At 36.0% G+C, this 14,112-nt stretch overlaps 1 protein-coding gene across 6 annotated transcripts in view; it reads left to right on the top strand.

Moving 5' to 3' along the window:
- Positions 1–5,084: 5,084 nt before the first annotated feature.
- Positions 5,085–14,112, top strand: part of LOC122046704 (actin-related protein 9-like) — a 34,189-nt gene continuing 25,161 nt past the window's right edge. For 3 of the 6 annotated variants that reach the window (XR_006130362.1, XM_042607515.1, XM_042607514.1), the window contains exons 1-9: positions 5,085–5,187; positions 5,310–5,382; positions 5,713–5,834; positions 5,917–5,976; positions 6,064–6,126; positions 7,100–7,226; positions 8,503–8,693; positions 9,178–9,298; positions 13,309–13,373. Coding sequence is in view for 5 of the 6 variants with exons in the window: in XM_042607515.1 (XP_042463449.1) it covers positions 5,185–5,187; positions 5,310–5,382; positions 5,713–5,834; positions 5,917–5,976; positions 6,064–6,126; positions 7,100–7,226; positions 8,503–8,693; positions 9,178–9,298; positions 13,309–13,373 (825 nt within the window). In the remaining variant the exon portion in view is untranslated. Of the gene's footprint in view, positions 5,188–5,309; positions 5,383–5,712; positions 5,835–5,916; positions 5,977–6,063; positions 6,127–6,148; positions 6,959–7,099; positions 7,227–8,502; positions 8,694–9,177; positions 9,299–13,308; positions 13,374–14,112 lie in introns of those variants that run through there. The other 3 variants (XM_042607516.1, XM_042607518.1, XM_042607517.1) reach the window with 3 other exon arrangements.

Below are 14,112 nucleotides of genomic sequence, written 5' to 3'. Positions count from 1 at the left end.
TCCTCTTGACTATGACACAGGGAGATGAGAGCTTCTGCTCCTCCATTTAGTTGGGATAAGAGGATAGGTGTACTCCGACAGCATCCTATCAATTTGGTCACTCAGGAGTAGTGACGGCAGAGTGCACAGTTGTCATAACCCTCCCCACTCAACCTCATCATCATGATGACGGTGGCTGACTGGCGTCAGGGGTGACCATATCATTTGCACCATATGCATGAATTGCATTTATTTGTGCGTAATTGCTACATTTTGGATGCTGCATTTTGGTGGCTGCATATGATTGACATGCATACAGGAGACATTATGTATTTGGTCTGACGATTCTGCATCTGTTTGTATGGTTCACACTCTTATGTTAGAATAGGAGGTCCTGGTGAGTACAGTTTCTTCCGTTGTTTAGTTTACTTTGTTGGGACCGATTATGTAGCAAGAGGGAGGGTGAATAACTCGGTGCGATCTCGTGCTCTTCGTTGCTTGTTTCTTCAGTGATATGCAGCGGAAATACAAGAAACAATACATACAACTCTAACACAAAGGATTTACTTGGTATCCACCTCAAGATGAGGTGACTAATACAAGGATCCACACACACGAGCACTCTCCACTATGAAAATACTCCTTTACGATGACTACCGAAGGTGGAGAAGTCTTTACAAACTCACACAACAAACAAGAAGAGAAGAAGAAGCAAATACAAGTAAATCTTACAAGATTGTGTACAATAAGCCCTAGCTAGCTTCTTCCTCTTGCTTGGGATGCCTCTTGACCTTGGAAACGCTGCTCCAAGAAGCTTCAAGACTGGCGGTCAGCTCTGGAGAAAAAACCTAGAGGATTGCTGTGCTCGTGGAGAAGAAGGCTGAGAGAGCTTTCGACGAAATCGCACGCCAACGTCTTTATCCAGCGCCAACGGTCGGATCCCAATCAATCGGATTGCTCCCAATCGATTGGGGAGGCTTTGGATCGATCGACCGATCGATCCAGAGCGCCTCTGTGCTCCTGGGAATCGCCTGGATCAATCGGTCAATCGATCCAGGTCCCATCGCACGAAATCGCGCCTCCCAATCGATCCACTGATCGATTGGGGGCTCTGGATCGACCGGCTGATCGATCCAGAGCTGTTCTGTGCGATCGCACACTTCTCCCAATCGGTCCATTGATCGATTGGGAGGAGGCTTGTCGCGAAGACTCGCCTAATCGATCAGCCGATCGATTTGGCATGAGCCAATCGATCGGCTGATCGATCCAGCTCATGATTTCTCCCAAAATCAAGTCTAAAGTCCCCTAAACCAACATCCGGTCAACCATGATCTGTTGGCTCATCGTGCCTAGCATCCGACCACCCTTGACCTGCTAGGACTCGCTCACCAAGTGTTCGGTTAATCCCTTTGACCCACTTGGACTTTCCTCCTCGTGCCAAGTATCCGGTCAATCCCTATGACCTACTTGGACTTTCCTCCTTGTGCCAAGTATCCGGTCAATCCCTTTGACCTACTTGGTCTTTCCAACACCAGATGTCCGATCATCCTTGATCCATCTGGATTTCCTCGTGCCTAGCTTCACTCACCAGGACTTTCAACTACCTAGCTTCACTCACTAGGTCTTTCACATGGCTTCACTCACCAGGACTTTCAACTACTTAGCTTCACTCACTAGGTCTTTCACCTGACTTCACTCACCAGGACTTTCCAGCTGTCTGGCTTCACTTACCAGGACTTTCCAGTCAAGTATCCAGTCAACCTTGACCTACTTGACTCTCCTTCACAATCTCACCACATGAACAATTGCACCTGCAATCTCCATGTCTTGTCTCCATGTATTGTCAAACATCGAAACCCAAAAATCAAAACTCGAGCCTGAATCAATTCAAGCTCAGTCAACCAGGCCAACCTTGACCTAGGGAATATTGCACCAACATACTTTATCTATTATTGTTCAGAGGACTGTACTGCATGATTATTACTGATAGTTATATTACTATGCATGTCTGCTAGATACCCGCTGAGTTCATTAAACTCACTCTGTTGATTTATATCTATTTCAAGTTGAAGCCGTTAGGAGGTTCCAGCTGCTAGTCCTCTCTCCATGTCACAACGGTTTCTATTTTTGATCTTTTGTTTCCTTGTCATGTGATCTACAGACTTGTGATGTGTAGTTCTTACACTCGTGGATTTTTATATCGAGTTTTGGATATGTTACCCTCGTTTTCCGCTGCGAAGGTTTTCTAGGTGGATTGGTTTTCCTCGTTGTAGTGGAGTAGGTATTTTTTTATATCTGTGATGTTTTAAATATCGTTGTGTTCTTTATGTTTTATGTTGATAGCGAGAGACTGTCTTTATTAAATTACGTGGTTGTGATTTGATGTATAGTCAGTCGGAGGCTGTATTATAATAAACTGCGTGGAGTGTGTTATTTACTTTATGGTATATGTTCTGACTATGTTGGCTGAGGATTGTGAGGCTGTGAGGGCTATGTGTTTCCGGATTCATATTGTCACCAGTATAGGGGAGATGCTGCCGAATTTTCACCGACTGGGACCCCCTGGGGGTGTGACAGTCTGGGTTCTTGGATCGAGTCCGGGCGCCCGAACCCCTTTTCTTCAGCCTTTCCACTTGCAAGAAAAGGTTAGTCCAGACAATCAAAAATATATTTTACCCTATAAAATATAGTTAGCACAACATAATAGATTATGAGTAGTAATTAGATCCTGTCTTCCCGAGACCAAGATCTAGTCAAGGTCTCAGCTTAGGTTTCCTAAATGGACCTAAGCTGGACTGACGCCTATAATTCCCTCAACGGAGAACGCGCCCTCATTGGATTTCTCCTCCAGTTACTTACCTTTACTTACCACTTGCAGTCACTCAACTTGCCTTTGACTTACCAAGTCTTTCTCCCAGTTGTCAGATCCACAGATCCAACTAGATTTTGGCTGATTGTTAGGTCTCGCGGACCCAACCAGACTTCCCGCTAGATATCGGGCCCCGCGAACTTATCTGAACTTCGCATCAGCTATCGGGCCTCATAGACTTAGCTGGATTTCCCACCAGCTATCGGGTCTCGTGGACCTAGCTGGATTTCAACCCGGTGTCAGGTTCTTCAGACCAGTCAACTCCTGCACACTTGGTAAAAGCGTTAGACAAACAATCCATCTAACTTTAACCTATTTGTCATACATCAAAATCAGACCGTTAGTGCAACCTGCACCAACAACTTGATAAAGTCTTGTATGAAGCTTTAACAATTTTTGAGTCACGATGAATATTCAGATATTAATAGTGTTGAGTTGTGTTCAAAATTGATGGTTGTGAGATGCTATTTAACAAATGAAAAAAATAACAATTAATATGCTACAATGTTTGGCAAATCTGAACGATTTATTCTCAAATACTTATATTGTCTATAAGATTTTCTTAACCATATCAGTAATAGTTGCATCAGCAGAAAGAAGTTTCTTAAAGTTGAAGTTAATAAAGAATTATCTTCGATCAACAATGTCGTATGATAGACTAAATGAGCCAGCAATATTGTTATTTGAGAAAGAAATAATCTAACAATTGGATTATACAGATTTGATAAATATTTTACCTCTAAAACAACTAGTGGGTAGTATTTATGTAATTATTTTAATATTGATTAATGTAATATATTATTTTTGGTTTATTTATATATTTAGTATATTTGTTTTTTGTAAACTGAATTTTATAATTATTAACCATAATAAAAGGTCATATTTTATTATTCACATTAGGCCTTATCAAACACAGGTACAACTCTACATCTAGGAGACCAAAACATAGGTACAACTCTATATCTAGGAGATAATTTGATATTGTAATTTACTATTCTTTCATAGGCCTCATAGGCATGAGGGCCATCTTAAGTGGGCATTATCACAACTTTGCAACATGATTTTTTTTTCATTTAGTTTTAGAAAAATAATATGCTCAAGAAAAGAATCTCAATGAAATGCTCAAGGATAGACACATAAAATGTAAAATGATAAGCCATAAATTTATGTGTTTATCCTTAGCATTTCATTGAGATTTTTCCTTTAACTTATCTTTTAGGATCATCTCAAAGAAATAACTCATAATTTTCATCCAAAAAAAATTCATATTTCATAGCAATTTTAATAGTAGTTGTTACAAATTTCAATTTTGACTGTTATATGCCATAATAATTTGGAAAAATTAGGGATTTTTCTCCTAGTTACTCTAATAAATTTTATGTTATAACTTACTAGTAATAGTAATTATATTTATAACTATTATAATAATATTAAAACAATTTGTTTAAGTTTATTTTTTTCGATAAATTACTGAATGTGTGTATTAAAAATTTAAAAAAATATCTAAATCATGTATCATAATTTTAAAATTACTAAATCTTTTACTTAATATCCATTTTACCTCTATGTTCCTTTATCGAATCGGTTGTTACTCGGGCATAATTTGTTTTTAAAAGATTTACAAATATTTTATGATAAAAATTTACTGTTTTATTAAATTCGGGCATAATTTGATTTTAAAAGATTTAAAATCTTTTATGATAAAAAAAATTATTATTCTGTTAAATTAATATTTGAGAGTATGAATATAATCAAAGAAACTATATAAACATATAGGATTATGCTCCATATCATTCAAAATTTTTTATATCAATTAGTTGTATTAGGTTAAAATTGACTATTAAATTTAAAGAGGTCGGACTGACATTTGAGAGCATGAGCTTTTTAGGTAGCATGAATTTTCTAGGTCCATTAATCGTATTATGCTAAAATCGACTGATAAATATAAAAAACTTGAAATAATACGAAATTAAATCATATATGTTTATTTAGTTATCCTGATTATATTTTCATTCTTAAATATTAATTTGATATATTATAATTAGAATAATAATTTTTTAAAATATAAATTAATTTTTTAATTATTAAAGAAAAAAAATTAATCGATTGGTATAATGTAAAACACGAATTATTATGTTGTTGTAGTAATTACAATAGTTTTTAAAATAACTTTAATTAACTTAAAATAATTATAATTAAATTGGAAAAAATATTTTGATATAACATTCTTTAATAATTTTTAATTAAATTCAGCCGGTTTACACGGTGTAGTCCCTCGACACAAGCAGCGTCCTGTTACCTCGCTCGTCGCCCTCGTCCTCCTCCCTCTGTCCCTCATGGTGAGCGCTTCCTTCCTCCATCGCGCCTTCCTTTTTCTTCGTCCATCGCCGCGACTTGCAGAGTTGTTTTCTTCATTCTTTCGACTTATGATTCTATTTCATTTTGGCTTTCGCCCCTCCAGGATTATTTCAAATCCGTCGTGCCTTCCCAGCTAATCAACGAGCGCGGTTCCAATCTCGTCGTTATCAATCCAGGTGAAAAACCCTAATTGATGTTCATTTAGTTCATTTCCTGGAATGGTTATATCTTCCGATCAAATTTAGGGGGTAAATAGTCTTTAAATGACTGCTTCTTTGCGTTATAATTCCGTAAAAAGCTTGAAAACCCGGGTTGTAATCCCGCTCTAAACTAACGACGTATCCTTCAATTGAGAGATTTTCACCTTTTTAAGATACTACAAATATAATGTCGCGAGAAGTGTTTGTTTTACAGACTGATGCGACTGATTATGGTGGATTTAGGTTTCGTTGGTTTCCTTTTTTTGTACGATTGACTTATACTTGTGTGTGCCCTATTTATGGAAGGATCTGCAAATGTTAGAATAGGATGTGCTAACCATCATGTACCATTCAACATTCCCAACTGCATAGCACGGCATGTGAAGAAGGGATCTAATGATGGACTGAAGGGAACTGTGCAGGATCAGGTAACAATGTCTTAGTTGGTTGACGGTGTGCTATGGTTAATTGTATCTCTTCCATACTCTTGTCTTTTGTGTTTGGCTCCAGATGCTTAACAAGCAAGCTACTCCAGTCCAAGAACTGGATCGAGAGAGAGCTTATGACAGTGTAACAACTCCTGACCACCTCCTTCCTGGTCTTCTCCCTTTCGAGAATGTTTGTATAACTTTTAATTGAGGTTATCTGTTGCTGCAGATTGCATCACTGCTTAAGATTCCGTACCTAGATGAAGTGGCAAGTAACTCTGTTCCTCGTAAGGTATTTTACCCTTAATTGTGAATTTTGTAACTGTTGTCATGATTTATTTTTAAGACTTGAGTAAATCAGATGTTCAAAGCAAACAAATGAAGATCAATAATTTCTTTCTATCTAAAACCTACTAGTACAAGAGATAACATCCATTGCTAACTTCATCACCTAGTGATGTGGACAAATTTACAACTGCTTGTTCTCTTGAATTACATGATATGGAGGAATACTGATCAGCGAACAGACTGCATTTGCTCATAAAGCTTCATGTTGGTTTATGTAACAAGTCATGGTTCACATGTCAGTGATATTTCAGAGCAAGTAGGTTAGTGGCATGCAATTGTGTCATTGCATAGTCTTCGTACAGGAGGTGGAGCATACTTAATAAATTATGGTTCTTATTAAAAGAGTTTGAGATGATTTATTGTTATTCCAGTATAATATAAATAATTATTAAATCCTTAATCAATAATCATTCTAATTTGACACAACTCTTCAGTGCCAAATTGCTAAGTTCTGTAGAGGGATGGTCTTTGTAGTATATGGATTGAGCTCTATGCAGGCGCGGTACTTTGTAAAAAGGATAACTTGGTGCACAAAGCTCCCGTCAATGTGGGGTGATGGGGAAGGATTGATTGTACCCAGCCTTACCTAGCTTTGCAAGAGGCTATTTCCGTGATTTGAACCCGTGACCTCCAGGTCACACGGCAACAACTTTACCGTTGCAAGGGATAATCTTTCTGTGGAGGGTGAAAATCTCTTACATTATAGATGAATATGAAATATGATACACAGTGTTTCAAGTGTATGCTGATTCAATTCATTACATGTCTTCCTTAAGGTGAGAGCTGGTGCTGAATCAGAATGTTATTTATCTTCAGATATTTTTGTGTATAGGCCTGTGAAAGAAGAATTTTATTTTTCCATTTCAAACCTGCACCTACTATTATTGTATAAATATGTGTGTTCCTTTTTTTCACAGATGGGAACAGTTGAAGGATATGCTTCTCATCAGAACAGAAGTGATACTTCTTTTACCTGGACAACTGTAGTGGAGAAAAAACCAAAATCATCTTTTGAAGTAGACACTTCCCAAGCCATACTTTCTGGTATATTTGTTTCATTCTCAAATTTGTGTGAAAGATCAAATGCTACTAATTTCATTTTTTTTTCTTCCAAAATTGAACATTTTCTTAATATATCAATTTCATTGTTTCTTTGTTATTTAGTAGTTGCTTATGCTTCCATTGAGACCTAGTATGCATCCTAATGGTTTTATTTTGGTATATCAATAAATTATATTGCAGCAGTACAAGTAACATCAGCTTACATGCCATGTTTTCTGTAATCATGCTAGATCATAACATTTAAGAGTTTATCTATCCTTACATCCTTACAAATTTCTTGTTTTTGGCAATATATCGGTATGGTAGCATTGCAAAGATGATCAGATTAAACTGGTTCCTTTCTAATTTCACTAAGAGCCAACCTCACTTTATTTGTCTTGCCCTTGGTAAGGATGAACTATGGTGTCTTTATATCAAATTACTAGGCCTTTGATTATGAAATGAAGAAACAAATTATACTAATTTTTATTTGCGTGGTTGCTCCTGTTCAAGGTTTAATGAAGTCACATTTGCTAAGGTAGTCAGTATTTTTTTTCACAAGGAATTAAATCTTAGACATAGGAAGTGGAATTTATTGCTAGGACTAACAGAAACATTTGATCTAAATTGCATAGAGCACATTTTTCATTTAGAAATGCTGGCTAACATGGATCTGTTCTCTTATTGTGTTAATTAGTTTTAACTATGGATTATTGGTAAACTAAGCAAACAGATCTCTGTGCAACAATGATGTTTTTATTCAATCATTCAGTATCTTTTATTTTTATTCTTCAAGATTAGTATGGATACGCTTCTTGTCACAAAATTGAGTGCACCTTTGCTTATACAATCATTTATCCTTTGAGCTTTGGAATATCAAATATAAACAAGTTTAACATTTCCCATTTGTTGTTTCACTTTTTATTTTCCATTGTGAGATTTAGGATCCTGTCTCTAGTGGAGTAACTATATCTTTGCGATCACTGCTTGCTTTTTTTTTTAAAAAAAGTTTGCTGGTGCTTGGTTGCTTATTATGTTTTTAATTATCTTATGAAAATTGCAAATAGAACTTTTGGATATTTTTTGTTTTTTAGTAATCATGTAAACTTTTTACTGTGGTATGAGTTGTTATGATAAACTGATTAAATAAAATATTCATATTTTTTTACTGATGATGCTACTAATCTTGTCCATCGCTTTTTTGTTGTCATTTTTTTTATCCATTCAAGGCTGCGATTCCATATTCTTTTTATTTGGTTATACTGTATGTTTTGTTTAGAAGAAATGGAAAAGGGTGCTGAGTCTAAACCAAAGGATTCTGATTCTGTTTTGGATGGGGAAGAGTTTATCTTCAAGGAGTTTATTTGTGGAGAAGAAGCTTTAAAAATATCTCCTGTCGAGCCATATTGTTTGAGTCATCCTATAAGGCGTGGGCATCTGAATATTTCACATCATTATCCTCTACAACAGGTAGCCGCCCTATTACATTTGACAATTGTCTGTGTAACTATGACTATTATGCCTACTATGTTGTACATTTTTACAGAAATATAATTTAAAATGGTTGCAATAATAGTTGAATTGGACATGTGCTTTATTTATACTTTATGAACATTGCGTCCAACACTCCCATGACATTTTCAATCTATAAAGATGCAGAACTATGTTGTTACAAAGGAAGTGAAACTGGCAAAAACATGGTACTAAGAAACCTAGAAGCATCTTCCTACTAAAGACCAGGGGCCATTATTGTCCTTAGCCTTAATAAAATTTAAAAATAAAAAGATAAACCAATTGTGGAAAAACTCTTCCTATTAAGCCATGTGAAAGATTATTACAATTGTTTCCTTCAATTGTAATGTTTATTTCTTAAGTTCTTGGAGTTATTCTTTTCAAAGTATTCTGTATGGTTCATAGTGTTAATTTTGATAAATGCCCATTTTTTTTTCTGCAGGTCGTGCAAGATTTACATGATATATGGGATTGGATATTAACTGAAAAGCTCCATCTTCCTCCTCGAGATAGAAACTTATATGCTGCCATTCTTGTTTTGCCAGAATCATTTGACAACCGTGGTATGCTTTCTGATTGCATATTTTCTTTACTTTTAGATAATGTTGATGAGATGTTTAAAGTATTTCAAAAAGATCAAGCTTCTGTAGTGTGTGTCCTAATTATTTGTGCCGGAATGCATGGATAGTATCCCATCATTGAGCTCTTTGTAAGGCTGAACTATTTGTACCATTCAATAATTTGTAGATAGAATGTAAACAATGGGTAGTGAAGATGTGTGTACAAACATACTTTTTATCCATATTTTTCTTGCTTTAGAATGCCTGTTTCCTTTGCATTGGTGATTGGGAAAAAAAGTGGGCCTATGCACCCTATTCCAATTTAAAACAACTAGCATTCCGAATTCTTCATATCCTATAAAACTTGGTGGGTAGGTAGGGATAACAATACATCAACAGGTATATTTCTACATAAGATATGCCAAATCTTGTTTTTTTTTGTTTGACATTTATCATGCTAATCTTTTTATTATCATAGATTACAACTGAATCTTTCTCAATTGTTTTTTTGCCAGATAAATTACTTTTTGTTTTAGCTATATTACAATTAAATCTCTTTCTTTGAACCGGGGTTTTTGTCTTAGGTCGAAATAAGACATGCTCATGTTGTATCTGTTGGGATCTAGCGCGCCAAAGACGCGGAAACGCAGCGGAAAAATTACTAGATCCTCTTATCCAGCAAATCCATGCGAAGGGAAAAAATATTTTCTATTCATAATCTATACTAAGCTACATGATAGGATTATACCTTCGTTGCGTGCCCTTCGCAATCCCGACAGCAACCTTTCTTCGGTGTAGATCTCAGCGCGTTCAAGCGTCCGCGCCTCTACGATATCCACACTAACAAGCCTTGTCTTTGCTTGTCTCACAAACAAAACAAGATGGAGAAGAAATCACAAGGTTGTGCTAGCAACCACAATGGTGATTTCAGCCAAGAGGAGGAAGGAGGAAGAAGGAAGAAGAAGAATGCCAAGGGTCTCTTCACATTCACAACTAATGAAAATCACTTCCAAAATGATTTATATAACCATCCCATGGTATACCAAGAGTCTCCACCCTTTCATCTTCTAATCCAATAGCTCAAAATCAATCATTCAATCCAATGGTTGAATTTTGACCATTCAACTTCCTTTGTGAACTCAAGTTCATCCAATGAGTCTAACCCATTGATTCCCATGCAATTGAACTCAATCCAACAATTGGATCCCTTTGAGTCTTAACTCAATGAGTCAAATTCGGATTACACTTAATCCATTGATTCATCACATGAACTCATCTCCATATCAACTTGTTCTTTGTGTGTGATCCTATAGGCTCTCGTAACGTTGGCAATGTACCCAAATTAACATTTGTGATACATAAACAATGAGTGACATCTAGTAAGACATCATTGCTACCCAAGTGACGAGAAAGTCGAGATTCGACCAAACCTGTCCGTGGCTATCATCATGTATGACTTGGTCCCTCTATCCTTGATATCTAGATTGATCAATGAGGCATAGACCGTGTCATCCTCTTATCAATCTTTGTGTTTCTTGATCTCCAAGTAGACACACTTATCAAATAAGCTCAATATCTCATATTGACTCATTTACGCATGACCATGCTTTCTTGTGTCCTACTAATCAAGGGACCTACAGATATCGCTTCCATCATATGGAAGGGATAGATCCCAGCTACATCACTCACATCCCTCCGCATAATTCATTGCATACCCAGTGATCGACTTTATAGTCCACCCTGTTACGGGTGACGTTTGACGATACCAAAGTATACAACTCCTTATGTAGGGAACCGTAGTAACTTCAGGTCTAAGGACTATTCATACCAATAGTCACATGAGAATGTTCATGACACTCATACGACGATTCATGAAACATTCTCATGGCGGGTCATTCAGTATATATTCTCTAATATATATCCATGTGTCAATCAATTATCTCATATCCATGACTTGTGAGATCAAGTCATCCGTTGACCTACATGCTAGTTTCAACGCATTAATATTGTCCTTGTATATTAATGCTCGACTAGGAATAGTTAAGAGTAGTGTTCTCTACAATATCTCACTATCAATTCAACCAATTGATATAGTATAGATAAGAACTTACTACCCAAGGACATCATTATACTTATTCAATTGACACTGAACTGAAATAAATATAATAACCAAAACCTTTGCCTTTTATCAATAGTGATATATGATACAAAATGTGCCCTTTACAATCATCTCATAATTGGTACTAGGGCTAATACTAACAGTATCAAATGTGCCTAACTAGATATGCTCGTGCTGTATGAAACGTGCCAACATGCGGTGTCATAGACACCGAGGGGGAGGGCAGGAACATGGGAAGAAGAGGAAAGGGGTCTCTAGGGGTGGTAATTTGTGTCATGTTAATAGTGTTATAAATGGATCTTGTCATTTGGGTCAACCAAAAACCATATAAAATAATGTAGACCAATTATATACTTATTAAAAAAACAATTCTATAAGGTAAGATTAACTAAATAAATTGTTTTTCTAAACAAGTCAATTCATGTGATGTCAACTTCGTGATTTGTCTCTCTTAATCATGTGGGTCGTGTCAGGTTGTCTAATATTGTAGGCTCTAAGTAGAGAAGGAAGCGATTTACGTTCGAGACCTAGCCTTCGTCACTCTTGGGTTCACCAATGAGGAAACAAGAGGAATCGTTTCAACACCCAGGCCTTCATTGATCTCTATTCGCTGATGTGAAATGAGACAAAACATTTGAAACCTTGGCCTTTGTCACTCTCACTTTCACCAATGAAGTACAGTCCGGAGTCAGGATTTGTTGCAAAGTAAATCGGGGCTGAAGTCAAAGTTTTGGAGGGAGGAAAGGAACTTGTTGTCATTGTTGTTGCCTAGTAACTCATCATTGTCGTTGCAGAGTAGCTCAGTGTCATTGCTACGTTTGTCATTCACAAAGGGAAAATCACGGAGTTGGGAGATGCTTTGGAGTTTATGAGGAAATTCCTGTGTTTCGGAGGTTATCATTTGTTGATCGACAGATGGACCAGTAAATTTTGCATGTGTTGATCAATACTAAATGATATTTAAATCCGTCATTACAATCTGCTCGATGCTTTGGATTGATTCATCTTTTTCATGAAGCCTATCTGGAGTTTTTTTGTAAATGGCTTATGGCTAAATTAGCTTGTTGGCTCCATTGATATGATTAGAAATTTCTGTCTATGGCTTGTTGCTTTTTGGTCTTTTCCCTAGAGATTACGAAGTTTGCCTGAGTTTAGAGATGTTTTCTTACTTTACAACAACTAGTTGATGGTTGAATTGTGTTAAAGGCTAATTAAAAATTGCATGCCATTATTTGGGCCGTTTCAATACTCTAGTTGTGCATTGGAATTGCCCATGTTATCTGGCAAACTGTTGCATGAGATAAATTTCTTTATAGCTTCACTTGTCTTGCAACATATACATGATTTTTTTCTTCAAACTTTAAAGACTTGGTATTTTCAAATTCCAATGATAATTGTTTTGTCCTGTCTCATGTTCATCATGTCAATGCCTTCTATTTAAAGTTTGACATCTTTGTGAAGGCTGAAACTTCATTTTGTAGCCTAGAATTAACTGAAGTCTTATAAAAACAGCTACATGCATCATGCTAATCTGATGATGTTCTCCATCTATCTACAGCCCTTTCCTTTTGTTTCCCCTTAAAATCAATGATTCACCTATTCAATAGGTTTTGGTCATATAACCAGAAATGGTTAATTCCCAAGTTGGTAGTAGAGTCATCAAACTAAAACAAGGTATCTCAAGGTAGATGTTAATTACTATGCATTTATAGACTGTGTTTCTTACGTGAGTTTTCATGTTTGGAAATTGCATGAATTTACTAGTGACTGAAGTAAATTTAAATGGTTCATAACGAATTTTCATGTTTGGAAAAAAATCTTATATCGTACATTTTAGTCTTTGCTTCCTGTCCTCACTCATAAAACTCTGATATACTGCTCGTTTTTTCTGCAGAAATCAAAGAGATGTTGTCTATTGTTTTGGGTGAACTGAATTTTAGCATGGCGGTCGTACATCAGGTGTGTCAATGATATACTTGTCGGCTACAGCTGTACAAATCACCTGTACATGGGCTACTAATGAGAGATATTGTGCTCTTCTTTAGTGGAGTAGAAATATCAGCCATTAAAATATTGTGTTCATATAAATGAAATAGGCTTCATTCTTTTTTGGTAAAGGATGCAATTTCTATTTGTTTCCCAATTATCATTCTCTTAATTTTATCAGAAGTTTTTCTTTGTGTTTGTTGATTCGTTATTGTTTTGCTATAGTCTTGTTGTTGTTGAATCCTGTTGCTCTTGTCAGTAGTTTTTTTTAGGATCTTCTTCTGGAGATAAATGTTTTTTGGTTGATGTTGTAGCTTATCTGTAGAAGATTTGGACTTCCCTCTGTTATCTCTTTAAAATTATTGCACTGTTCCAATCATCATGTGGCATCCCTCTGTATTCAATGAAATGTCAGCTAATACTTTTTGTGGATGGATTAAACTATAATCCTATCATAATGTCATCTTAGAGTATCCGTTTAGAAATTGCAAATATGAATGGATGACATTACTCTTTGGATGTGGAGCCACTGGTTCGTAACATGACTGAGAATTACATAACAATTCTTTTGAGAAAATTATTGATCAATGAAACTCCATATTGTATAATTTGGCTGAAATTATTGTTCTAAACTGACTTTTGATGGGCTCATCTTATTTAAATTTGATAATAATAGTTGCTGAACTGCACTGTATTCTAAATAAATGGTACA

The sequence above is a fragment of the Zingiber officinale genome, chromosome 2B (genome assembly GCF_018446385.1).
Source record: "Zingiber officinale cultivar Zhangliang chromosome 2B, Zo_v1.1, whole genome shotgun sequence".
Taxonomy (NCBI): Eukaryota; Viridiplantae; Streptophyta; class Magnoliopsida; order Zingiberales; family Zingiberaceae; genus Zingiber; species Zingiber officinale.
Note: the sequence above shows the minus strand (reverse complement) of the source record. Positions and strands in the feature narration are given on the sequence as shown.